The sequence below is a fragment of the Agelaius tricolor genome, unplaced genomic scaffold, assembly GCF_023055355.1.
Source record: "Agelaius tricolor isolate 1412-34295 unplaced genomic scaffold, bAgeTri1.0.p SCAF_5, whole genome shotgun sequence".
Classification (NCBI taxonomy): Eukaryota; Metazoa; Chordata; class Aves; order Passeriformes; family Icteridae; genus Agelaius; species Agelaius tricolor.
Window position 1 is genome coordinate 25,807,581 of NW_027269265.1, and position 26,517 is coordinate 25,834,097.

Genomic DNA, 26,517 nt, shown 5'->3' on the forward strand with positions numbered 1-26,517 from the left:
AAGAGGAGACCAAACAGTATTATGTTGTGGATCTGATCTAGTATGGACATTCCTGTGACTTGGAGGATGAAGTAAAGTGAATGCAAATAATTTACTAAGACCTGAAATACAGCAACAAGGACTAAAATTAATTTGGTTTTTTAAATTACTTGGAATATAATAAAATCCTTGGGTAGAGTCTTATAAACTCCATACAACCTTTGTTTTTTTAATAGGATCTCCTATATAGAAGATCTAGGTCACTAGTGGATTATGAAAATGCTAATAAGGCATTGGATAAAGCAAGAGCAAAAAATAAAGATGTGCTGCAAGCTGAAACTACTCAGCAAATATGCTGTCAGAAATTTGAGAAAATTTCTGAATCAGCAAAACAAGGTATTTGGGTGGGCCTTGATCCTATGTTATTACTTGAAAATTAACATTTTAGTATGGTATTAGAGAGAACTAATGTAATTAATAAGAATAGATTTTTGTACTGTTTCCTAAGCAGGGATATTATCTTTTAATTATTATTTATTTATTTTAGAAAGTTCAAATTATATTTTTCTTTGGCTTCTTACAGCTCTGATAGGTAGAGCAAAGTCTAGGTGCAAATTACTTGTTAAGCTGTTTTCCCACATACATAAGCTAGGATACAAAATGATAACTGTTAGCAGTAACAGCAAACAAATGTTTTAGTGTTGTTAAAATTCCCCTTTTGGGGGGAATTATGCTTTCTTCTGTGAAGGCACCAGTCTGTCACAGATACGATGCTACATTAGAGAAGGGAGAAATAATGAAATGAGATTTCACTGCATTACAGAGTTGATAGAGAAAAAGAACCTTATTTACATGCTACTTTTCTTCTGGAAACTTACTGTCTTTTTTAGGTTAAACTTCAGTGAGTTAGTATGTATCTGAGTCATCATTTGTGGCAGATCTGTTCAAGGTTTAAACACCATGCTCTCCTCTTTTTATCATTGAAGAGTTGTTTGAGCCTGTAAATCTGGTTAATGATTCCTGTAAATGAGACAGTGGAGAATGAGTGATCCTGTTAGCCACAATGGTATATGCAGAAGTTTTAGCTTAGTATATTCCCTGAAGACTTTCAAGTATCAGTGTTGAAAGAACAGTGCAGTGGAATAAGAGAAATAAGTGTTAAAAGCATCCACTTGGCAGTCTTTTTTCCAAAGAGCTTAGTGTCCATAAAAGTTTACCTAGAGGTGAGGAGCTGCAGTGATGGTTTGCTTTCTTCCAACTCAGTGGCAGCATTTTTGAGCCCAGAATGTGCTGAGATTAAACGTGAGGTTTTTCTTTTTCCCTCCTCTCCCCCTTTACCTCTTCCATCCTGAAGGAATGTCTGTTAATAGCTGAGGTCACTAGCAGGGATACTGTTAATGAGTCCATTTTTATTTTCTATAGAACTGATAGACTTTAAGACAAGAAGAGTTGCAGCGTTCAGAAAAAATCTGGTGGAACTAGCAGAACTGGAATTAAAGCATGCTAAGGTAACTGTGATCCTTTTTGGCCTATATTTCAAGTGATTTTGAATATTATATGCTTGATTAACCAAAATGGCTTCAGTTGTTGTATGATACACATTTCACATTCAAGAAGGAGAATTTTAAGTTTTGTCCAGAAAGATTAAATTTCTTTAATAAAGAGAAAATTAAGTCTAGGTGAAGTGTCTCTGAGAGATTGGTATGCTTGAGGTGCCTTCAGAGAAAACTCATATCCTGGAAGAGAATTTTGCCTTCAGTTTTGTGTTTATTTGACTGTTTGATATTTACATCTGCAGAATTTGAAACCTTACCTATTTTTAAAACTTAATCTCTCCATTTCACTATGAGAAAGGAAGTGGTTTCTCCTGTTAGCCAGATTTTGGGACTTGATGTATAGGATATTAAGCATGAGATCACACTGACCTGTCTGGTATGATGAAGTATGGGTTTTGAACCTTTTTGCCTTTAAACTCTAAACCATTAACAAAAGAGGCATGTTGCAGATAGCCCTTTCAGGAACATAAATTTTTGTGGGAAAAGAACTTTAGGAGGCCTGTACTGTCCTTAAATTTCACAATGTATTTGGTTTCATGGATGACTACAACAGTCTCTTACTTGAACAGTCTTAAAGCTGGAGGCAGCTTTCTTTTAAAAATCAGTTCTTTATCATTTCTCTTCAAATCTGAAACTGCATTGGTTAGGAAGCTGTGAATTAACTCAGAATATATCTGTTGAAAGGACTTGTTAAGAGGTGTATTGCTGCTTTGCTTTCTTTTCAGTAGTGTTGATGTTGTCATTCTTCCTTCTGCTAAACCCATTGCTTGTATAACCCATGTGCAGTAATAAGGGTTGTTTGGGAAACTTTTTTTTTAAAGATCTTTGTAGGTGTAAGTTCAGCTTAATGAGATATTTATGTATTGCTGGTAAAGCAATCAGTAATGTATGGAACACATGACTCTTTTTTTCAGATGAACAGTCCTTACTTTAAATAGTCCTAGCAATCTTACTTGAACAATTTTTATTGATTTGCCATATTGTGCTTTAGTAAGGGAATGCTTCTGTCCTGCTTCAGTCATTGACTCTTCATCATCTCTTGTAACTGACTCTTGCTGAAGTCTCCACATGCCTTGAAGGGGAATGCTTAGACGATGTCTCTGTCTTCTATTAAAGAATCACTTCTTTTAACTATGTTGGAATAATATTCTCTTTAATTTTGACAGCTAATAACTGTGGAATACAGGGGGAAGATGCTTAAATTGTGTAGCTTTCAACTTGATACATGTTTCCTGTGTCCTCAGTACCTGGAAGTTCTTGAAGATTTTTAGCTTTAGTTTGTTGCCACAGCTTGTGTTTAACACTAATTTCTTTGAATAGTCTCTCTGTGACTTACCTTGTCTTATTAAATTTATTAACAAGGAGTCCATGAAGCTGGATATAGAACCTCTGAATTGTAGTTCTACCTTTAAAGATGAATTTTTTTTGCTGACCCTTTTCACCTACTTCATCATGGAGCACACCATTCACCAGACAGTTTTTAATCTTTAAAGTTTTACAATAATAAAAGGTCATTTTGACTAAGAATGATAAGTCTTGAAACATTAACAAATACTGTAACTAGTTGAATGAAAGAGATTTCATTTCTCACTAGGTTTGAAAAATCTCTTTTTCAATGCCACCCTTTCATATTTAAAAACAAGCTAAGCTACAGATGGATCAGTTTGGTTGCAGTGTTTTTCTTTCTATGAATTCTGGGTTTGATTATTACAAAATTTACAAGTACAGTGGGTTGTATTTTTCAACATTATATAATGGGGAATCTTCTTATTAATGCAGTAACCAAGGTATTTGAAGAGAGCCTTATGGATAGATTTTTATTAGTCTATACAGAGTATTGAAGGATGAAATGGTTTGATGCACACTTTCTAGGTTAGTTCCCTAAAAGAAGAAAATAAGATATTAAAAGACTTGTTTGTTGGGTTGTGGTTTTTTTTTTTTTTTTGATGTAGTATTGTGCCCTGATGTGGGAAGAGCAGTGCTAGAAGAATATGACTGAAATGCAGATCATGAGCAATACTTCCATTTCAAGGACTAGGTAGCCCTGGTTTTGACTGGGCTAAGCTGGGCTGTTTCTAGACAACTAATTCCTCTTGGAGACTAGTGGAAAAGAAAGCCGTGTTTTTCATGTAGGCAGTCAATTAATTACGTCAGATCAAAAGCCCCCTGCTTCTAGGTTTTTGGCAAAATACTTTGCCTGATGCTGGCAGTCTGTCTCTGTGCTTTTGCACTTCCTGGAGGCAGACATGTGAAGTTTTAGTAGCAACAAAATGGCAATTGCTTGGTCAATCGAGTGTGGAGCACAGTGCTGACAAACTTGGCAACATGAACTATTACCCAAGTGTACCTACGTGCTTGCTTCCAGCAAAAATGCTAAGTAGGGAAGAGGTCTGGGGACAATGGATATACTGCTGCAGCCTTTTGCTAGAAGTCTTCTATTATGGGTTGTCTTTTTCAGTAGTGAGTGTCTCCAGACTAGATGCCATGCAGATGCATCTGTTTCTGAATCAGTCTAGCTGTGTATCTTCTGGACTTGGAGCTGCCTCACACAAAAAACATAGAGCTGAAATATGATGTAGCAGTTGTGTGTTGAACTCACCTGAGAGGCTCTTCTGGAGGAGTTTGGACACAATGAAGGCTGCTGCTTGACTTGCCATTTAAAATTACTTGCTCTGTGTGGAAAGAAAAACACAAATCCTAAAATACAGAGGTTGCTGCACAGAAGAAGTCAAGAGTGACCAAAGAATTGAGAGAAGGTTCTGAGGCACAGCTTGCATTTTGTGAGCTATACCTGCCTGTAGCTCTAGAAGACTCGAGAGCCATAGGGAAATAAACTCAGTAAATCAGGAACACTGTACATACAAATTCTAAGTAAACCCTATCTGCCCAGTTATGTTCATACTACTTCCCTATAACATACTTCTTGGAAGTATTGTTAATATCCTCTTCTCCTTTTGAATTACAACTCAAGACTTTTGAAAAAGCTAAAAATCTGTGGGTTGGGTTTGCTTTAAGATGATGAAAGGGCAGACTGCTGCCAGGAAGGATGATGATGCATGATTCTTCCTTTCCCTTATGTTGGCACAGTTATTTGTGCAGCTGCATAGTAAGAAGGCACTGAAGGTTGCTCTGGGTTTTCCTAAGCTTTACTTTGTCTTGTTTCACAACATCCCTTGTAACAAAACACACAGTTTTTTCTGGGAGGGTCTGGTAATAAAAGAGAGCTGCTTTCTTAGCAGCAGCATGTACCCTAGATCTATTTAGAATAGCTGCCAAACTGAAGCTTTAGATTATCATTGGTCAGTGACCTACTCTAAACATACTGATATTTCTTTTTCTATGGCCATTCTGGCTGATAACCCCCCCTAGGCAGTGCTTAGCTTCTGTTTTGCTAGTTCTGGGTTTCTTCATGACTTAATGCAGCTGTAGCTAATGTAAGACCTGAGTCAGTGTTTGGCCATTTTGGTGCAAAAGCTGCATTTGGTGTACTGTTCAGCATTTTAAATGGTTGGATTTTGAGGTATTCCTGTGCTGGACTTTGTGTTCAGGAAGGGAGGTTTGATAGCTGGTGAAACTGCTACAGTTACAATCATATAGCATTCATAGCCTTGGCTGTACATTTGGAGTCTTTCTACATTGAATTGTAACTGAGTAAGACAGCCACTTCCTTCATATAAATAAACTGAAACATTTATTTTCCACAAATACTTACATATACACTCTTGCCTCTCTGTGTTTTTTGGAAAAAGAATTTCTTGTGTACTAGCAACAGATGTCTGTTTGGAACCGATAGAAGAAGGAAGTAAGCAAAATGCAGTGCTAAGGGATTTGCTGAAATGTTTTGTCAGTAATTCTTTCTTTCCTGAAAAGGATGTTTGTGTCACTGTGGTTCTGCCAATAATTTTAATATCTACAGCTTAGGAGTGTGAGCTGGCAAGAAACACTTTTCTGAATCTGAATGTATTGGGGACTTTCTCAAGCTGTGGTGATGTAAGTCAAGTATGTCATATACTGCAGCCACAAGGAGTAATGGTTCACAGTTTCTATTGTCCTTGATTTATTATAATTTAAATAAGGTGGTTCTTGTGAACTTTGTAAATTTGATCTAATGACAATGAATTATGTGCCTATTTGGAAAATTTGAGTAGACTGGCTGGCTTAGTCTGGAAATGACTGAGGTGTAAAGGATGTTGTGATGGTTTAACCTCAGCTGGCAACTGAAACTTAGAAAAGTGAGAAAACTGGTGGGTTGAGTTAAAGACAGTTTAACAGGGAAAGCAAAAGCCATGCACACAAGCAAAGCTAAGCAAGGACTTGATTCACTGCTTCCCATGGGCAGGCAGATGTTCATCCATCTCCAGGAGAGCAGGGCCCCATTATGTGTGACAGTGACTTGAGAAGACAACAGTCTGAATGCCCCCCTCTTCCTTCTTATTTCCCCCACATGATATACTAAGCATGATGTCATATGGTCTGGAATATCCCTTTGGTCACTTGGGGTCAGCTGTCCTAGCTGTGTCCCTTCCCATCTCCTGTGCACCCCCAGCCACTTCTCTAGTGTGCCAGTACAAGAAGCAGGAAAGGCAGAGTCAGAGCTGCTTGGCAATGATTATGTCATCTGTATGTTATCAACATAATTTTCAGCACAAATCCAAAATATATCCCCATATTAGCCACTGAGAAGAAAATTAATTCTACCCCAGCCCAGCACAGATGTTCTGGTAACTTTTTTTTTTAGAGTGCTACATAATGGTCTGTAAATTACAAATATGCTTCATGCTTCTGTAATAAGAAGGCCAAAAGGTTATTGTCACACTTTAGTTACAGGTAATGTGTGCAGTCCATAAGTGTACTTCAAATTGAATTCCATTTGAAGAGTGAAGACTTCAGATTGAAGTATTCCTTTAAATTCATTAGATCGTTATGGTCAAGAATCAGCTTTTCAGTAGCAGAGACCTTAAATTTATGAATCCTGTACACCACAAAGATGGGCCGCCAAGTCCTCATGTACCTTGCATATATAGAACTTATTCATGTCACCAAATTACAAGCCTTCTGAAAAATACCTTGTCACTGTCCTCTGCCAGTCTAGACATAAAGAGACAAAAAAGCTGTTGAAGCTGTAACTGGTATTGCTGCCTTCTAGATAAGACTGAGAAGGATTTAGTAGGCATAACTGGGAATCTGTTTTTAAGCCTTTAAATCAGTTAATTGCTTAATCTGGATTTTAAGAACCTGAAGGGGGCATAGAATTATGATTTTAGCTTTTGGGGCTGAGGGATGAATGTCCTGCTTATCTATCACAAGTCATTGGAGCACTTTTAACTGAAGGAGTATTTACAAATTCTTAAGGACTTCTGTGGACTGTTTATGAAAGGCATGGTAATCACAGATACATGCTTTTGTGTGTCTGAATTTTTTATACGTTTCTTTTTTGATCCAAAAATTGTTTTAGAAGTCAGCAGTTTCTTCCATGTTCATAACTGGGCAGAGTGCTTTGTTCCTGCATTTTATCTGAACCTGATAGGAATTACTCTTAACACTGTCAACAGCCTGACATTTTTTTCTTACATGGAGATTTCAGATTTGGGAACAAATGTAGTACAGGTATTTCATAGTGAATAGCTAGTAGTTTAAAGTGATGTAAGCATACATGAATGAACATATGAATACTGAGTTGTTTTGGTGGTGTTTTTTTCCTGCAAAGTAAATTCTGGCTTATCAATCACATTTGCTTAATTCACAACAGTGTCAGTTCTCTAAATTCGTTCAGATACCTGAAAACCAGTCTGTATATTTTTATGGTAGAGCCAGAATGCTTTAAATAAGATTAAAAACTGTGTTTGGAAAGGCGGCCAGAGCTTGGCTTAGAGTTGAGTTAATGTTCTGATAATCACTTCTGTAGCTCCGGCTGTAATGGCTAAACTCGATGGCTAAATCACCTGGCTGAGCATGTCAGTCAGTCTGCTGTCTTTCTAACGGGGCCTCCTCCTTGAACAAAGCTGTCAACTCAAATGGCCGCTATAAGTGAGGAGATCCCGAGTGCTGTGAATTGTTTAATATTTGCTGATGAACACAGTATTCAGTAACACATGAATACTTAGATTTAGGGGATCTCATTCTAGAGACAGAGCAATGGCCCTGCTATATAAAATATTTTAAACTTTGCAACTGTGAATTTCATTGCTGAGAGAATGCTCTGCAATGAATAGTTTTTGTGGCCAGACTAGACCTCTAGGAAGAAATATGAAAGGGTATTAAGTGCTTATTTTTGAATCTCAGATTGGCTCTCTTTATTTCCATGGCACTATATTCCTACATTCAAAAAAACTTTCAATACAAAAGTTACACATATTTTTCCATAAGTTCAAAACCTGTCTATTCTTCTTTAGTTGTGTCATTGCTATTTAAAAAACATTGTTCTGTCACAAGCTTAAAAGAAAGAAGACAAATGTGGTGATATTTTTCTTTATTTTTACAGGGTAACTTACAGCTTCTGCAGAGCTGCCTGGCAGTGTTAAATGGTGACACATAAGCTACGGTCTGTCCTCCCACTAACAAGGGCTGCCCTCCTCTGGATTTTGTTTTCATGACTTTAAATAGGCATTTACAATTCCCTGGAGAAAACATTTGACAAAGTGCACATAAGCAAGCTTCTTCTTTCAAAAGAATTAAACATGTGAAAGTAGCTCCAGACTATATGAACAGCATACTTGTATACATACATATTCATGTTTATTTAATCATTATACGCTTTCATTGTTCAGAAACCAAATGCTCGGGTTTTGTGAAAATAGCCAATATAATAATGTTCATGTTATGAATACTATGATACGGCTGCAATCTTATTTACCTTTGTAAGTAATTTCTGAAGATCACCATTTGAAGCACATTGTTCAAATGGCCTAAATATTACCATTAGATATTTGAATATTGTTACTATAATGGCATTGTATACACTGTCTTAGTTTTTTTTCCATGTACTTATATCAAAAAACTTATCTTTTTTTCAATTGTGAACATTTCTTAGAAATTTTGGAGAACTTTGTGTAACCTTTATAACTATGATTTAAAAAGAAAAGCAGATGCATTAGTATGTTTGCCTTAACTTGTAGACTAATCCAATTATTGTAAAATAAACCATGAAATCAGTGATTTTTCTAAAATGATGCAGACACTGTATCATATATAAGCTTAGTATTTTCTAGTAAATTAGATTAATTTGGTTTTTTTCTCTATTCATCGTGTAAAAACCATTAAGTATTGGATTGGTCTGACACTACTCGCCCAGTACTTTTCACTTGCATTCTCAGGTTTTATCTGTTTGTCTGTGACTTTCCTACCCAGTGTTGTACTTAAATTGTTTTGAGCTTGGTGGCTGACTCTGCAATTTCTTTGGCAGAAATACATTTGAGAGAACTTCCTGGGTTTCTTCTGAGAAAGGGGAAATAAAGTAGCAGAAGGGAGTTCAGAAGGTGCATAAAAAATCAGTGAAAAGTAATACTGCCCCACTGTCATACAGATAAAATGTTTTGCTTCAGGAAAAAAGTGAAGGTATCCCCTATAAAGGAGTGTGTTAAGAGGATCTCATTCTGCTAACTGGACTTAAGACTTAGAGCTATGAATCCAGTATTGTTAGTTGTCTTGATTGGTCTCCCTTCGTTGAACTATGACCCTTTTCCAAGAGGTGCTGCTATGTTGTGTGATTTCACGATGTCATAAAATGTCACTTGAGGAATCACTCTTCACAGTGGGATTTCTGCTTTATAAGCAATATATGCTGTTTGCAGGCCTTCAGTGGAGCAGCAAAGTTTGGGTGAATGGTATGGTTGAAAATGCAGATCAGTGTAAGTCAGTGTCTGATTACAGATGCCCTGTACTGCCACACAGAGGCGTGTGGTTTGTTTTTCTCAGATAGGGTAAATTGCACAGTGTTGTATACTTACCCTGCTGCCTTGCACATCAAAACATTGCAAAGGCAGAGAAGTTTGCATTGTGCTTTGATTCATGTACCCATCACCTCCAGGCTTCGATGCCCAGTGTCCAGTGGGTCTTGGCAACTTAGCCAGTACAGAGAGTATTCCCAGCAATGCCTACTACACCAATACTGTGCTGTTCATCTTCTAGATATAACAGGTATAATTCCTAAGGAACTCATCTATAAATAGACTACAAGGGACAACGATGACAATGTATATATAGTTAACAATATTGTAAATATTTTAAGTAGGATGTGGGAACAGTTTTTAGATTAGTCCTCGCTGTTGAGTGTTACTAGCTCATTAAATTTTTTCCAAGCCTCTTGGTATTGGGTGTGTCTCTTAAAGCTCTAACTCTGGCTCGGTAGCTCTGGAAAAGAGTGCTTAAAACGTGACCCGAGGACCCGCAACTCCGCGGAGAAAGGGAAAGCGCCCGCCTGCCCGCTCCTCGCTGCGGGGCTCCCCCGCTCTGGGCCGGGCCTTAGCGGCGGGGGCGCCTTTCCCCGGCGGGGCGGGGCGGGGCGGGGCTCGGCCGCCGGAAGATGCCGGCCGCCCGGAAGGGGCGGGGCCGGGCCTGGCTGCGGCAGCGGGCGAGCTCAGCGGTGGCGCCATGAGCCGCCTGCGGGAGGAGGATGATCCGTACGTGGTGGAGGAGCCCAGCGACGAGGAGCGAGCGCTCAGCAGGTGCCTGGAGCTGCCGGCCGGGGGGTGGGCTCGGGCCGGCGGCGGCGGGCCCCGCTCCCCGCCTGGCTTGTGCTGGCCCGGGCGCGCAGTGACGCTGGCGGTGCCAGGCCGTGGGCAGCGAGCCCGGGCTGCCCGCAGAGTGCAAGAGGATCGGCCTCGGCCTCGCTCCATCAGCCGCGGCGATTTCCGTGAAAACGGCGTATTTATATTTCTGACTGCACAGCTCCCTGCGCGGAGCGAGAGCTGCCGGGGCGTTGTGGCAGGCCGCACGCAGTCGGCTGAAGCTCCTTTGCGTTTAAACCAGAGTTTTAATACTCCTAAGCTAATAAAGTGTTTTAATATGTACATTGCCCATAAGCATAGGAGTAAGGGCTCTCCCGTGCACCCACACAATTAAATGTTCATTCCCCAAGTGACTATGTCCACGTTTTAGCCTATTTGTAATAATGAGGTGTGTACCACTTGGATGTTTGTAGCTCAGAGGATGAAGTGGACGTGCTCCTGCACGGCACTCCTGACCAGAAGCGGAAGCTGATACGGGAGTGCCTGACTGGCGAGAGTGAGTCTTCCAGCGACGATGAGTTCCAAAAGGAGATGGAAGCAGAACTAAACACCACCATGAAGACTATGGAAGGCAAATGGAAATCACCTGAAATGGGTAAATCAAGCTTAACATCTGCTTGCATATGAAATATTGAATTATGTGTTAGTGGCCAGATAATCTTTAGGTTTTGGTTGTATAGTTAAGAATATGTAGCGGTATTTACATCACCACATCCTTACAGCACAGAATAGGAATTGTGATGCAGAGTGGCTGTGACTGCTTGGCAGTTTTTGAACTTCTGTGGCCCTGAAATTTTGGAGGACTTTTTTAGTGAATTTTATTGTAATCAAAGTTCGTGAAACAATGTGCCACACCTGTATTTCTTTCACATGACTAAAAATGTCTTGTGTATTCTGTAGGGCACAGACAGGCCCTACAGAATGATGGTGGTGTCCTCTGTGTCTAAAGGGAGTGTTGGGAGAAACTGTCCTTCAAATGGTACCTGAGGTTCATCTTCGAGGGAGAAGGGAGTAGCTTTGCTCTGAGAATACCTGTGAATGAAGTAACACAAGTGATGTGAATGATATGGGTGTGGGAATAACCTGGGAGAGCTGTTACTTAACACACCCAGGTAGAACCAAGCACTCTGAACAGAGTAACTTGAAAGTAAAGGTTTGTTGTGGGCTATATACTTGCTGTCCTTTTAGCAGGGTGTCCTTACCACTTCTAATTTCACCTGTAGGTACTTCCTCAAGTACTGGATCTGCCAGCACTTCAAAATACTATGATGACATTTACTTTGATTCTGATTCAGAGGATGAAGATAAAATAGGTAAATGACAGAGGCAAGGGGAGGGCATCTTTATACTGCCACTTACTCTCTCAGATCCTGTAAAATCCTCTGGGGAGGCGGGGGGGGGGGGGGGTCAAGAGGCTGTTTTTGAAGGCAGCATTTTTGAAGGGAATTATCAGCCTATATCATCTCGGCATAGCTCCTGCAATTTTATGATGTATCCCAATGTAATGCTTTGGGGTCATGCACTTGGAGGAGAGATGAGCCGGGCATGTAAGTTTCAGTTTAGATTTATTGCAAGGATGGAAATTGAAAATTGGATATTGTATATTGTATATTTTGATAATTTGTGTCTGATGGATGGAATATGTTCTTGCACATTTTTTTCCAGATACACAGGATGTCCGGAAAAACAGAAAACATCAGCAACGTCGGATTCTCTCCAATGATGAGCTGCTGTATGACCCAGAAGAAGACAGTAGAGACCAAGAGTGGGTAGACTCACAGAGGAGAGGGTAAGCAACCATAAATATTTGAATTGTAAGATACTTAACATCAACTGAAAATTTTAAATGAAAATGGTAAATGTAGAGAAAATGCCAATGCTGTCAAATACATTATATGAAACTATTTTTTATATATCAACTTAAAGCATAAGAAACTTAAAAGCCTGTAAAATGTTTTGGGTGTATGTAATAGAACTTGAGTCTTCAAAATGACACAAAACTTTAAAATTTTTAAAATCAAGATTTCAAAATTCTCTAAGCCAGTTTTGTCTGTAGATCTCATCTAAACAACCATGCTATGAATTAAACTGTTGCAAGATAATTTGATTGCTGATTAATATTTGTTCCTGATAAATAGTGAATTTCTGGTTTTGGAAAACTTTAAACTTAGTAAGCCACAAAATGTGCAGAGAAAACAGGAACAATACAAAGGTACTTTAATGAGGGTTTCTTGAAGGTTGAAGTAGAAAAATGATTGTTGCAAAAGAAGTAAAATTTTCCACCTAAATTTATTGATTAAGATAATGAATGTTGCCTGCAGAGATGGTACTTGAGATACCTGCTTCGTCAGAGGAGAGGGCTGTTAGGCACAAATTCTCATGCTAGATGTATTTGTCTCACCAAATGAAAATACTCTGTAAATCAAAAGATACTGGTATGTGTTTTCCCTTCACCTTCTCATTTATGATGACTTAATGCAAAAGGTGTCCAGAATGAGCCAAGTATTAATTGGTGAATTTTAATGCAAAGAGAGGTTTGACATTGAACCTCTTCAATGTCAAACCTCTTCTTTTAATGCAAAGAGAGGTTTGACATTGAACCTTGTTATTATGACCAACAGCAAGGGCATGTAATTTCACTTGTTGTCTCTGCTTCCTCCTCTCTCGAATTGGTAGGTACCGGAACCAGAGAAGAGCACCACAGCAGAGGCAGGCAAAACCTGCAGCTGTTCCAAACAGTGATGCTGTTCTGAACTGCCCTGCCTGCATGATAACACTATGCCTGGACTGCCAGAGGTAATAACAGTGAACAATAAGGGGTCTTTTTGTAATTCCTTTTTCTCAGTCAGTAGTATTGTTAGCATATTCAGTTTGATCTATGGATTTTTATCAACTCTGTCTCACAAGATAGCCCTAATAATGAGAAGGCAGGTAGATGTGAGTCAGATTTACATGCTGGTTTGTAAGAGTGATGATCAGTTTAACCTGCAGTGTGGAGATGGGGAAGAATAGGGTAGAACGTTAGCGTAGTGGAGTAGGTAAATTTTTTAAAAAAATAATAATTGTGGAGACTCAACAGGCATTTCAGGAAGATTGGGGATTTTAGAGATACCTATCTAATATATATTTTGGCTTGATGTTTGGAGGCATAAAACTATTCTAGGTCATTTTTGTCTAAAAATGTCTTTTTAAAGGAGGATTAAGCAAAATAAAGATAGTGTATTCTTGCTTGGTTTGAGTCTCAGCAGTTAGGTTTTGAGTGCAGTTACATTTAAAAATGCCAGGAAGGTATTTAGGCGAGAGTCCACAGTATGGTTTGCTACTATCCAGTATCTGACTGCATTGTAGGCCTAGTTAGTGCTGCTGACCTGTGCTAAGGAAAAGGACTCTAGAAGTGGGAGTAAAGTAGAAAGAAATCTGAAATGAGGAATAAAATACCTGTCATTTACTGAGTATTTTTGGTGATAGAGGATGAAATTCCACAGCAGCCTGAAATCTAAGTACTGGCTGCTGTTTTTCTCTGTTTTGGCTTTGCTGGCTCCGGTACTCCTTGACCTTTTTCTGTAGTTAAGTATTTCAATTTGCTAAGCTAACTGTATTTTTATTGTCAGACTGGTCTTTCCTGGGTTTAATCCACTGCAATAGCTCAGCACAGTGTCATACAAGCAATAAGCCAGCAGAATTCCAGATTGGACTTTTGCAGCCACTGTTGTATTCATTCAGGCTGCTGTAAAATTGTAGCCTGAGGGACATTGTGTTAAATTGAACTACAGTACTGAATTTTGCTACATACTCCAGATATACAGTTGTTAAGACTGATGACAGCTGAAATTTTATGTTTTATTATAGACATGCTGCTTCTAGTGTGATATGTCAATGATATTACTTATAAATAAGGAATTTCAGACTTGCATGACATTGTAGGATGTCACTGCCAGCAGATGAGTCATTTACACTCACAGCTTCCTGATCCTTTACTATTATGAGGTATATGTAGCAATGCATAATTCTGCAATACCAGTACCATTGTACTCCAGGGTGCTTCTTTCAGCAACAGACAGTATTTTAAAAAATGCCTTAAAAAACAACAGATGGCTGCAATTCTATGTTTTTATTATTTTTGTAGCTGTGACTTCTGTTTATGAAATTCCTGCTTACTTGGCTTTCAGCCCTTTGGCATGTTATTTCCTATCTTTAATCCCATACCCAGTGATGGTAACAGATTTTTTGGAAGCAGTGTTGTATGAATGGTATGACTTGCATTTTCTCCCCTTCTCCATAGACATGAATCTTACAAAACACAGTACAGAGCAATGTTTGTGATGAACTGCGTTGTTAACAAAGAGGAAATACTGAAATACAGAAAGAAGGTAAAGAGAAGTAAGAAAAGGAAGCACAGCAAAGAAATTGACTCTATACAATCAAATCAAGAAGAAGAGGAAATATATCATCCAGTATTATGTACTGAATGCTCAACTGAAGTAGCAGTAATGGATAAAGATGAAGTTTTTCACTTCTTCAATGTTCTGGCCAGCCACTCCTAATGTGGAAATGCAGGGGGAAAAATCCTGTGCTGTTGTTAAGAGCATGGGAAGTGTTAGAAATGCAGGCATACTCGCCTTTTTGAAAATGTGGTCTTAAAAATGTGCATTTTCATCTGAGAACTTTATAATGGTTGGACTTTTTGCAACGTTTATACAAGGCATACAGTTAACTGTGTGTATATGAGACCAATATTCATTCCCACCATCGGGAGGTGGTATCATTGGGGATTAAATATTTTGTAAATACCATGTAGATCTGTATATTATGGTCATTCCCTGTATATATACTACTATCATTCATCATCTGAGTGTGTATTAGAATGGCTTCTTGGAATAAACACTTTATAGTAACTGATTTTCCATAGCTGCATTGGTTATTTTCTAGCAAGGGATAAACAACATTCAGTCAGAATGTTTGATGTCATTAGGCTGTTGTTCTTGGTAGATTTGCACACATGGTCTGTGTTATGGTTTTACCCTGGCTGGCAACTAGGCCACACAACTGCTTGCTCACTCCTCTCCACCTCCTCCCCCAGTGGGGAGGAAAATTTGGTCCTGCAGGACCCACAGCAAGAGGAGCCCACACTAAAGCAGGTGTTCGGATAAAACTTGTGACCCCGTGGCAGGCCCATGTTGGAGCAGGCTGCTCCTGAAGGACTGCACTCTGGAAAAATGACCCACAAAGGAACAGTTTTGGAAGAAGTGTTGCCTGTGGGATGGATTCATGTTAGAGAAGTTAGTGGAGTACTGTCTCCTGTGGGAGGTACCTCACACTGGATCAGGGAAAGGACTTCTGGACCAGTGGCAGGCACAATGGTTGATGAACTGACCATAACCCCATTCCCTGTCTCCCTGCACTTCTGGTAGGGGAGGAAGTAGAGCCCAAGAAGCAGGGTGAGTTAGGGGAAAGTAAGATTTATTGTACTCCTCATTATCCTGCTCTGATTTTGTTGGTAATAAATTCAGTTAATACTCCCAAGTTCAGTGTGATTTACCCATGATGGTATTCGGTGAGTGAGCTCTCCCAATCCTTAAGTCATGGACCTTTGTGTGTTTCCTCTGTCCATTTGCAGAGGGGACAGATAGAGCAGCTTTGCTGGGTACCCGGTATCCAGCCAGGTCAATCCACCACAACAACACAACTGCTCACCACGTGCTGACCCAGAGCCAGCTTGGCCTTGAACAGTGATCATCTGCCTTCCAGGTAACTCCCCCAGTTTATATACTGGGCATGATATTCTAGGGTATGGAATATCCCTTCAGCCACTTTGGTCACTTGTCCTGGCAAGGCTCCCTCCCAGTTTTTTATGGCGCTCCTCACTGGCAGAGCGTGAGACACTGAAAAGTCCTTGACTTATCCTAAGTGCCACTTAGTGTTTTGCCAGTGAGCAGGGTCAGAGACACAGACACAAACACCAATTTAAGGAACAGTGTAATTTACTATAATGCAAAACTGCAAAGAATCACAAAAGGACAGGCTATGCAATGTACATAATCCTTAGCAAAGAATTACAAAAGGATAAGATAAGCAATGCACCTAATTGTTACTATGGAAGAATGCCTACAGTGATTAAGATACATCACTAGTTACCCTATTACTTGACCATTGTGCAAGTCCTGAAAATATCAGCTGTGGGGAGAAGCTGTCACAGCCAAGGACTGGAGAACCATGCCCAGTAACAGAACTCCAGTGGTGTGTCCACCTTGCAGGCCTCCAGGCTCCCTGACTTTGCTGTGAAAGTAGCCCAGATTGTATACTGTTAAACAAACAAGCTGACATAATTTCTAATTTCATTCTATTGGCTTTTCCCTAAAGCCTTACCAGGACTCCAGGAGGAACCAAGGGAGTTGTCTCTTATCCTATACACCCCTAGTAAGGCATTCCCAGGTTTCTAGATATGTATGATTTATTTATTGCAAATAAGTGAATACATATAACTGAATACATATAATAATACGTTATTAATGAGTGAATATATACATAACTTTTGGCTGGAATGTTCATCTAGAGGTTAACTCAGGGGCTGTTGTTTGGGCCCTAGTAGTTAACATAGCAACAACCAAAACATCCTGGTGCTCATGAGAACATTATCCTCAGACTAAATCCAAGTTACTGACAAGAATATGAACTCTGTCCCAGCCAAAACTAGGACACTGATAAAGAAGGAATTGTCATGATATTTGGATTTTTGGTTCATTAAGATCTCAAAAAAAAGAAACTTTTCTTTATACAGATTGGAAGATGAGCTTACATTGATTTTGCTGGCATGGACTGTTCTTCCACTGATCATGTAAATCAACATGCCTAGTAATACAGCTAAATGTTGTACATATAAATATGTATATTTACATATACATAGTAGAAGAAAGTACTGGATTTATTGTTGTTTTCCCTTTTGATGATACATTTTAAGAAGAAATTTATAGGCAGATCTATTACCATATAACTAGTCTGCTTTTTCTGTTTATTTAGCACATTTACAGCTTCTTTATGGAAACACAAAGAGCTTCTGTACTTGGTATTTATGTCTATGAAGCCACTGTATTGTTAATTCTGGATCCTTCTCTATCTTCATTCAGGTGTGTGCCCTAGAGGCAAACTCTTACTTTTTATTTGTAACATCTCTTATAGCTCACATGCTCATGTTCCAGAGGCAAACTCTTTATTTGTAACATCTCTTATAGCCTGATATTTTTTAACTGAACAAGGGTCTGTCTGAAAATAAAATCTTTTTTTTTTTTTCTCGTAATAGTACTAGGAATAACTAGTTACATGTGCTTTAAGGAATTGTCAGAAATATTTGAATTTAGGAGGTAGAAACCTGAATAACATCTTTTGTGCCTTAGATTATAATAAAATCTTGTAACTCTTTGGTTACCTTTTGTAGTCCCTGGTGTGGTATTTTACTGATCTACACACACTCATTCTATGCTGTTACATCAGATTAGGAAGAAATAAACCTGCTGGTTCTTCTGTCAGGATTACATAAGAAAAACACAGTATTTTCAAATCAGCAGAAACTTAACCTCTGCTTGATGAAGTAGAGAACTGTTGATGCAGCTGCTGAACATGTGGTTGGTCACTATGATGTGCCTTCCTCTGCTATGCAACCTTAGGAACAAAATGGAACTCTACTGGTTCTGAGGCTTGGGGTATGTGTGAGACAAGATTTCAGTCTCATCTTTGCTACTACCTACATTCAGACTCAAGAGTGAAGTATCTGACTTGCAGTATCAGATAGCTGTGGGATCATGTGAAGTGGGATAAATTCTTACTGTGTGCCATGAGCCAAGAGGTGTACACAGGAAATTTTGAATATATGAAGTACTGTTCCTTGGTAGAAGTGTGGAGGAATACATGTAACAGGGAATATGGTCTGTGCTCTGGAGCATGCTGGCCTTGATTTACTTCTCTTTACATTCCAGATGAAACAGAAAGGCTCTCTGCAGTGTCGGGTTAAGGATGTTTGCATTGACCTGCTGGAAACATGAGCATGTGAGAATGTAGTTCAAGAGCTCAAGTGTTGATGCAGGTGGAATCAGGAAAAACAATTACATGATGACAGTCCCTAAGCAGGGGTAGAATGGAGCTGGTGAAGGAGGGGAAACTGTACAGAGGAGTAATGTCTATTTCCATAAGGGGCTAACTAGCAAAAAAACTCTCATAAGTATGCACCATACCAAAAAAGTGCAAGGGCCCACCCACCTGGTGGGTTAGGGCAGGTGTACGAGATTGTAAAGCTGGCATGCCTCTAGGCATACCTTTCCTCTCATCCCAGGTCCTTAATTGCTGCTGCATTTTGCTTGCCTTACCACTTGAATTGCAGAGCATTTTGTTAGGAATCACAGGAACAGAGAGGACTGGACCCCTGTGCTCCATGTTGATAGCCTTCCTGCAGCTTTGAATGGGAATAATGCTTTAGTTATTGAACTTGTCCTTGAACTTTGGGCATGTTTATACAGAAAGGCTCCTTTCATGATTACCACTGTTTACTCAAGCAGCAACACCAACACAGGACTCCTCCAGCAGAGACTGCAACAAGCAACAGCCGACTTGGATAATGGCAACAGCTCCAATAAGCTGCTATGTCAGGGTATTAATCTCCTCTTGTTCAAATAAATCTGCATAGATAAGGTGTGTCTAAATGTCTTCAGGGTGAAAGAAATCCTATTTCAAATTCTGCCACACAAAATAGTACACTCTTCAGTTTTCTTTGCCAGCTGCTTTTCTTTTTCAGTTATCTCCTGGTCCTGTAGTTGTATTTTGCAGCTGTCCGAGTAACTCAAATGTGCATTCTCCTATGGTTGTACTTCCTTATTTTTCATTGTATAAATAGCACAGGTGAAGGTAGGGGTGGGACGGCTACAAGGACAGAATCACATCGCTCAGTAACATAATTGTAAATTGATTTACTAAGCAGAGTAAGTATAGTGAGTCAATTCCAGTTTCTACTCTATGCTGTGCACACTTGGAATGTGCGGTCTGGACTACTGGCCTGGACGCAGGGCCTGGAAATTGCAACACACGCTCTGCTCATTCAAGGTGCCTGATGATTATGCACATCCCCTTCCAGCGGGTTCGCAAACCGTGCCTTCCACAGTGCCGGCATCAACTGCCAAGGGCCTTCCTAATCACATAGTCCCAAACCAGTCTCTGGGAATCTCTGGTTTCTGGCTTCGAGTGCCTTAGGGTAGCGCAACGTTAGGAACAGTCACAGTAAACAGCTGATTCATCGCCTCTTTGTTTTTCTTATTCATATGGATTAACCTCGCCAAAGCTGGCCTATCTTAAGGTCGCATTTATCTGAGCCACGTTTTTGGGTGAGCTTTACCCTCCGACAACTGAACGAAATTGAAGAATCGTGCAGATAATTTTTAACATGTCTTCCTTAGGCCCTGCCAAGCACAGGCTTTGGCTTTTCCGTGATTCCCAGAACGTCAATTCAGATTAAACAGGATGAGAGAAAATAGGTTGCAGCACCACCTCCTCAGTGTGACTCAGGCCGGGAAGTTACCAGCTTCAGGGTCAGCCGTATAATTTAATCAGATCGGGCCCGATGTCGGCGCTCAGTGGGGAGAACGGGGAAGGATGTGCATCCCCGCCGTTCTCCCCCGCTCCGGGAGCGCCCCGGGCCAGCCACACAGGCCGCGGCGCCTCCTTGCCGCCGGCCGCGGCCACCCGGGCCCGGGGCGGGGCCGGGGGAGGGCGGTCCCGGCTGCGCCGCCCCCGCCTCCGCTCGGCCTGGGCCCGGCGCGGGGCCGCTGGCGGGCGGGGGAGCGCCATGGCGCTGGGCTCGGCGTGGAAGCAGATGTCGTGGCTGTACTACCAGTACCTGCTGGTCACCGCGCTCTACATGCTGGAGCCCTGGGAGCGCACCGTCTTCAGTATCCTTCTGCCGGCCGGGCCTGGCGGGGCGGGTGTGAGTGTGGGGCCGGGGCTGCCCCACTCCCTGTCGCGCTGTGTCCGGCGGCGGCTCCGGGGCTGCCCCGAGGCCGCCGGGCGGGTGTGGCGGCTCCGCCGGCCCTGCGCGGAGCTCGGGGAGCGCCAGGGCCGGGGTCGTGCTGAGAGCGCTGCCGCCGGCGGGGCTTGCTGGGGGCGGCGGAGAGTTGGGCCGGGAGGGGAGCGGGGCCGGGCCGGGCCGGGCCGGGCCGGGGGCAGCCGGCCTGAGGCGCCGAGCGCGGCCAGAGCCCGCGGCGGCCGGAGGAGCGGCAGCCTCCGCCTGGGACCGAGGCTTGACCTCTCCTTGCTAGCGGGGACTCAGCTCCTCATCCTAACAAACTAACATCCTGCCCGGACTGGGAATAAACCTTGCTGGGAATAAACCAGCATGTTTCGCATGCTGTGTCCGGGCGTCGGGCAGCCTAGTCAGTTTCTTCTCCGGCATAAGTTTATATCTTTGGACTTACGGTAGTTGTGGCTTTTGCACTGAAATCCCGACCTTTCTGTTAAGGATAAGGGTCTTTAATGATTTCTTTTGTATTTTGCCTAGAGGAAAGTAAATGTGCACGCTGCAAAACCTTGCTAACCTAGGCTTTCATGCTGCTTTGTCACATGGCTTTTACTACATGGCTATTTAATCCTCCAGCTGGTAAGTTAGTTTGGCTGTTTTAGAGTGGAAGAACTTGACAGATGCTCATATAAAGGCGTCTCTGTAAAGACTGTTTATAGGTTTGCTCCTTTACTTGGTCCTTTTGTACATTTTCTTAAGTATTGCTGTGGCATCACAAGTATTTTTCTCTGATTTTTTTGACTTAAAATGATGTCTCAATATGAGTGACCGTGAGCCATCTCCAGTTAATGCTGAGCGGTAGAGAGAGAAATTAATTAAAACATTAGCATAGAGAAGGGTATAAGCAGTAGCAAGAAGCTGCTTTTACTGAGATTCTGCTTAGTTTTGTAAAGAAACTCACATTTCTTATGTAAAAGTGGTTGCCCAAGTTACAGCGGTGTGATCAGTCTTTTTTTTTCCTGTCTCTAGTCAGTAGAAATGGCGATTACTGGAAAAGAGAAGTAGTAAGTTTTATAGACTTACTGTGCACAATTGTGCAGGTAGGGGTTCCTATGTTGTATTCCATGTTAATGTGTACCTTCTTCCTTTTATGCCATGCCTGTATCACTGAGAAAATCTGATTTTTGTTTTCCTTGCAATTATATTAGTCTTGAGTACTTTTTTTTCCTTTTTACCTTGTGCGAAATATTTGAGTAAATGAAGGTGTGTGCATGTTTACTTTCATAAAATGTTCATATTGTAATTTCCACATAACGTACAAATGTAAAGAGTGGCACAAGCATCACTTCTGATGTCAGATCAGCAAAACTGTTTTTTGTCCCCAAGCTGGATGCTTTGGCTGTAGGTGGGTCATGTCTGCTGGTGCTGTATGGATGCAGTGCGGGCACAGTGGCCTTGGGAACTAATGGTGCGTGGCTGTGCTCCAGTATCAGAAGCGAGCACTGATACGGAAATGTGGATTTATGACCTGACCTTCATTTTTGTATCTCACTGTATAATCCTCTGGGACTATAAATACACCAAGCAGCTCTAATAGGTGCACCTCATAACTCTGCTGTGCTGTGGGCGAGTGGGGCGTGGAGCGCTTGTTACACCTGTGCTGTGCAGACTCGGTCTCGCAGAGCATGCACAGCTCCTCGGGTTTCACCTGTGGAAACTGAGTGCTGCTCTCTGGCCTTATCATGCTTGTTAATCTCCAGCGTGTTTTACAGTGTTTGCAGCTAAGTTTACTGAATCTCTGCAGGTAGTTGGATGAAATCAACGGCTTTTTTTATTCATTTTGTGTACTTTTGAATTTCTGAGACCTTAAGCTTTCTGAAACCATAATCTTGTAGTAATATTGATGCCTTGTCAAGGCTGACCTAGAACAGAGGCTAGACAGAGTCAAAGAATAAAGTAGATATTTATTAAAAGGCCTCAGTGGGTACACCTTGGGCAGTACAAGAGCCCAGCCAGGGCTACACCCAAGATGAACCCAAAATATCCACAAAAGGGACAACCGTTCAAAAGAGAGGTCTCTCGCTTTTATAAGTTTTGCTCCATTAGCATATTGGAATTAATTGTCCAGTTATAGCTTTAGTTTATGAAGTCCCATCCTTCTTGTTTTTCTCTCTTCAGTCCACATTGTTTATGCTCTTGGGCCTGAAATTTGGATCAGTTGTCCTTGGTCCCAAGCTAGAAAAAGAATTGTTTTGTCTAGCTACTCTGTGAAGAGAGCTTACCATCCCTTGATATGAAGCTCAGAACTACATATAAAAGCAGTGCAGAATCTAAAAAATATAAAACCTAAAACCTAAGGCATTGTTTCCCCCCCACTTCTTTTGGGGGGGGGGGGGGGGGCGCTGGCTTTCCTGTCTCCTGTGATGCCCGAATTTGTTTAGGTAAAACTTCAGAAGCCCTAGAGGTTCTCTCAAGTCCAGCTGTACATGTAGTTTATAAGCTATTGTCTCAGTTCTCTATATAAGTTTTACAAAAGCTCCCTGTTATGAGTTCAGCTAATAAAGTGGTTATCTGCAGATTTTTAGCAGATAGCTTCACATGAAGTTTATTTTGCAGGGCAACCTCCTATAGTAAAGTACTAATGAGTGTGTTTATTTAAGTACACACCTTGACTCAAAACTATGCTGATGCTCTGAGGCATTGTGAGTGAAGTAGTTAGAAAGCATCTTATGCTGTCTGCTTAAAAAGGCAGTCATCCACAAATAAGAATGGTGATGCTCTTATTTAGTAAAGTTGCTCATATTATTGTAGTTTTGTTTTCTTTTTTATTTTTATGGTGGTTGATTTTTTTCTGCTTGGCTGAATGGGGCTGGCTTCTGCAAGACTTGCTCAACATCTGAGAAGATGAATGTGAAAACGTGTGTTTTCTCAGTGCCCATTTTCTGTTCTCCATCACACTTCCCATGCTCTCGTCTGTCCTCCTGTGTCACTGACAAGGCAGTGGGTAACTTGCAAGGCATCCTTTGCAGTTCAGCTGATTGCTTCTACTGGCATTCGGATTTTCAGTGTTCAGTAGGTTCTTCTGTGGCTTATAATTGCTGAATACAGTTGATTGTGTCTGTTTCAGAAACATAATGTTATAAGATAGTAACCACTAAAGTTTTAATGCTGTAGTTTGTGATGTCTTCGGTGGTTTCTGTTTCAAAAGCTTTTTTCCTCAACTGTAGTTCAGATTCCATGCTAGTTTCCATTGTTGGAATGGCACTGTACACGGGCTATGTGTTCATGCCTCAGCACATCATGGCAATATTGCACTACTTTGAAATTGTGCAGTGATGAAGAACATGTTTTCAAGAAGTAACCGGGCTTTGAAATCTGGTCTACAAAGAAGAATGAACCTCTCAGTTTTACCAAGATTTCTACTGATGTCCGAAAGACACAATTATGACTCTGAAGACTAGGAAATGAGATGTGTAGAGCAGGGACGTGAGATGTCCCCTGTGTTGTGTTCATTCCCTTTAATTTTACAAGATATGCCCTTGTATAGTAGTTTTGTCTACTTTAACATTGTGATTGTACTTTGATATCAGTATTTTCTTAACTTTGTGACAGTTTGAATATTGCACTGTGAAAGCTTTTCTTAATTGTACTTTTGAGTAAATCTTAATTGCCTTCTATTTTTAATCAGAAAGTCATCTTATTAAATGGGGCTTAAAGCTTTTGCTATTGTATGGTATGTATTTGCCTGGATATTTCTATTAATGCGTTTTGTAAGAAAATACATCTAGATTCATATTAGAGACATGGATATATTCGTCTAATCCTATTTACAAAAGTTAGTTTGTATGACTGAACTCAGGTGTACTGTTCGCTGTCCAAACTTTGTTCAACAGTATATTTGTGCATATCACCTAAATTTGGAATTAGCAATTATTTCAAGTTTCTGTATTCTGCCTGTGGGAGGAGGGAGGGGGAGATGAGGCATTGAAGCAAAATGCATTCATTATGTTTTTTAGTAGTGCTGTGGTTCTGGACTCTGTCTGGGTGGGGGGGAAATGGACTTTTCTTTACCGGCATTGGCCCACATATGGCTTTGGGATAGCACTTTAAACCAACCGTTTTTCTAGCTACCAATTCACTTTTCCAGGATGCTTTATTATGTTCCAGTGGCTATGGTTTCTGCTGGTTTTCATTCAACAGTGTAACTACGTCTAGGTTTTCAAGGGGTTTTCTATTGCTGCTAGTGTTCCAAACATGTTTTCGCTACAAACGACCAAAACATAGGGATTTTCAAGGGACTTGAGTTACAACTACAGCAATAAGTAGCTGAATACTTGGCTGAAGTCCTGTCTTTTTTTTAATAGGGATTTTTTTCAGTTTTGTATTCTGAAATGTAAGAGGGTAACAACTTAACTTTCCTAAGTGGACAATTTTTTTGTTGTTGTTGTTTAAAAAATAAAAGTTAAAAAGCAGAGCTTTGATGCAAAACTTTCTTGGAGAAGTTAATGTGTTTCTGAGTGCTGCTTGCTTTTCTCAGAACTTCCCAAAAGTGATACTTGACCAAAGAACTGTGATTTTAATGGCCCAATAATCAGTACTGTTATGTCTTTTATGCAACATCTGTTGACATCAGAAATTGTAGATTTACAGTATCTATAGGGATATTGTCTTTCAGATTATTTCATTTTCTCAAATGTGTACTCGTGAGAAGAGAGTGCTTTTCCCTGTGTTTAAAAACTTCATATGTATTTGATTAAAAACCCTGTTGTTGTTTTGGGAACTAAAAACAGTGAGCCTTAAACTTCTTAGATGAACCTGAGCTTTCCTGAAGTTGGTAGGAGTCTCCCTCTAATTCAGTGCTTTCACTTCTTAATAACTGGCCAACAAAACATGGGTAGGTTTCTGGGATCGTGGTTTTTTGTTATTTTTTGTGGTGTTTTATTGTGGTTTTATTTAAATGTATCCAGAGTTGTATGTGCGCATTTTAAGTGTATACATGGAGATATTGATAATGTTAATGTACTCTTTTTGAAGTAACATAGCATAAATCCAATCTCTCTGTGAATCAAATCAATACCTGATTGTGATGTTTCTTTGCAAACTACTACCATGATTGATAACCTCTTTTTCAGCAGTAGATAATGTTATTTGTATGAGGGTGAGAAAATCCCTTCTTTACAAGGGATTTTTTTAGGTTTGGGTTTTCCTCAGTCACAAAAGGTCCAAGAGAATGACAAAGCCTCAGGAGCTGGTAGCAGAACTGATCCGGTGGTGGCATTAGGAATGTTAGGCATGATTTTTAATTGTAAAATGTTTTATAGAAGGCCTTTGGTATAATGACTTTTATTAGCTGTCTGCTTTTTGTTGAGAAAAAGAAGAGTAACCATTAATTTCCAGTTACTTGCCTTATGTTGGTTTGATTGATACCATACTTGAATTCAATTTGCTAATTTGAGTACAGTGTTTTTCAGTATTTCTTTTAGCATAAATCAAGAATCTATTAGTCTTGGACAGTTCTTTTTAGATTCTGAATACTTTGTTAAAGATAGAGTTATTTCATTAATAAAATATAATGTGTTTACTGAAGTTTAAATTTCTAGAAGAAAGTTTTTGCAGTGTGTCCTTTTGTTTAGGTTGAGCTAGTGAAGAAATGGTTCAACTGGTGATAATTACAAAGCAGAGATTTCTTTTTTAAAGTAGGAGTACTGGTAGGGATTTAATTAATCATTACATTTGAATAATAATAAATAAATCAGAAGACTACCAAGTTGTTTTCCCACTGCAGTCTGCCTTATTGTTGTGTCAGCTATCATATCCTCTATGATAGAACCATAAGCTTTTTTTTTTCTTTTGTGCAAGCTGGAGGTCAAAGGCAGTTTGAATATCATTTGGAGGCAGCTGGTCAATCATGCTTTTGTTCAAACATGTTGATAAAAATTGAGGCATTAGTAATTTAGGTAAAATTTGAAAAAAAATAATTGTGAGAAATGAGAAAAAAAAAATTACCTGAGAGACATGCAATTGGCTGTCTGTTAATTTTTTAATAGTAATAGCTCTTGGGGTTTAGATTGCATCATTAGAAATAAGCATTTAAAAATGCATTAGGTGTGTCATATAGCAGAACTGATAATTCCAGTTCGTGAGGCAGCAGACTGAGCCGGGGTGACTCGCTGTGCTGGAGGCCCTGGGGCTCCCAGAGCCAGCTCTGCAAAGGCTTCTTGGCTTCCTCCAGGGCTGGGTACTGTACAATTATTTATTAAAA

At 40.3% G+C, this 26,517-nt stretch overlaps 3 protein-coding genes and 1 long non-coding RNA gene across 6 annotated transcripts in view; 3 read left to right on the plus strand and 1 right to left on the minus strand.

Annotated features, from left to right (window-relative positions):
* Nucleotides 1-9,837, plus strand: part of SNX6 (sorting nexin 6) — a 29,670-nt gene extending 19,833 nt beyond the window's left edge. For both annotated transcript variants that reach the window (XM_071426911.1, XM_071426910.1), the window contains exons 12-14: nt 216-375; nt 1,402-1,487; nt 8,017-9,837. In XM_071426911.1, the coding sequence (XP_071283012.1) occupies nt 216-375; nt 1,402-1,487; nt 8,017-8,070 (300 nt within the window). In that variant the 3' untranslated portion in view covers nt 8,071-9,837. The remainder of the gene's footprint in view (nt 1-215; nt 376-1,401; nt 1,488-8,016) is intronic.
* Nucleotides 9,838-10,026: 189 nt separating this feature from the next.
* On the plus strand, nt 10,027-15,160 carry EAPP (E2F associated phosphoprotein). Of its 2 annotated transcripts, XM_071426912.1 has the most exons (6): nt 10,037-10,198; nt 10,675-10,856; nt 11,485-11,574; nt 11,927-12,050; nt 12,938-13,057; nt 14,544-15,160. In XM_071426912.1, the coding sequence occupies exons 1-6, from the start codon at nt 10,125-10,127 to the stop codon at nt 14,803-14,805; spliced, it is 852 nt and encodes a 283-aa protein (XP_071283013.1). In that variant the 5' UTR covers nt 10,037-10,124; the 3' UTR covers nt 14,806-15,160. The 2 variants fall into 2 exon arrangements, with proteins under 2 accessions (XP_071283014.1, XP_071283013.1); XM_071426913.1 differs by lacking the exon at nt 11,485-11,574 and having other exon boundaries at nt 10,027-10,198.
* Nucleotides 15,161-16,224: 1,064 nt separating this feature from the next.
* On the minus strand, nt 16,225-19,441 carry LOC139589973 (uncharacterized). Its single transcript, XR_011679172.1, has 2 exons — nt 18,512-19,441; nt 16,225-18,282 (listed from the first exon to the last, which is right to left on the minus strand). It is a non-coding gene; the product is annotated as an uncharacterized lncRNA (long non-coding RNA).
* A 268-nt stretch (nt 19,442-19,709) lies between these two features.
* On the plus strand, nt 19,710-25,329 carry SPTSSA (serine palmitoyltransferase small subunit A). Its single transcript, XM_071426914.1, has 2 exons — nt 19,710-20,190; nt 23,488-25,329. Exons 1-2 carry the CDS (start codon nt 19,863-19,865, stop codon nt 23,589-23,591), a joined length of 432 nt encoding a protein of 143 aa, XP_071283015.1. The 5' UTR covers nt 19,710-19,862; the 3' UTR covers nt 23,592-25,329.
* The last annotated feature ends 1,188 nt before the right edge of the window (nt 25,330-26,517 follow it).

Excerpts from the sequence above, each read along its gene's own strand:
- EAPP (XM_071426912.1), top strand. The coding sequence starts at position 10,125 with ATGAGCCGCCTGCGGGAGGAGGATGATCCGTACGTGGTGGAGGAGCCC. Across the intron at positions 10,199-10,674 it reads GAGGAGCGAGCGCTCAGCAG|CTCAGAGGATGAAGTGGACG; the intron begins GTGCCTGGAGCT and ends GGATGTTTGTAG. Across the intron at positions 11,575-11,926 it reads AGAGGATGAAGATAAAATAG|ATACACAGGATGTCCGGAAA; the intron begins GTAAATGACAGA and ends ATTTTTTTCCAG.
- SPTSSA (XM_071426914.1), top strand. The coding sequence starts at position 19,863 with ATGTCGGCGCTCAGTGGGGAGAACGGGGAAGGATGTGCATCCCCGCCG. Across the intron at positions 20,191-23,487 it reads CTGGGAGCGCACCGTCTTCA|ATTCCATGCTAGTTTCCATT; the intron begins GTATCCTTCTGC and ends ACTGTAGTTCAG.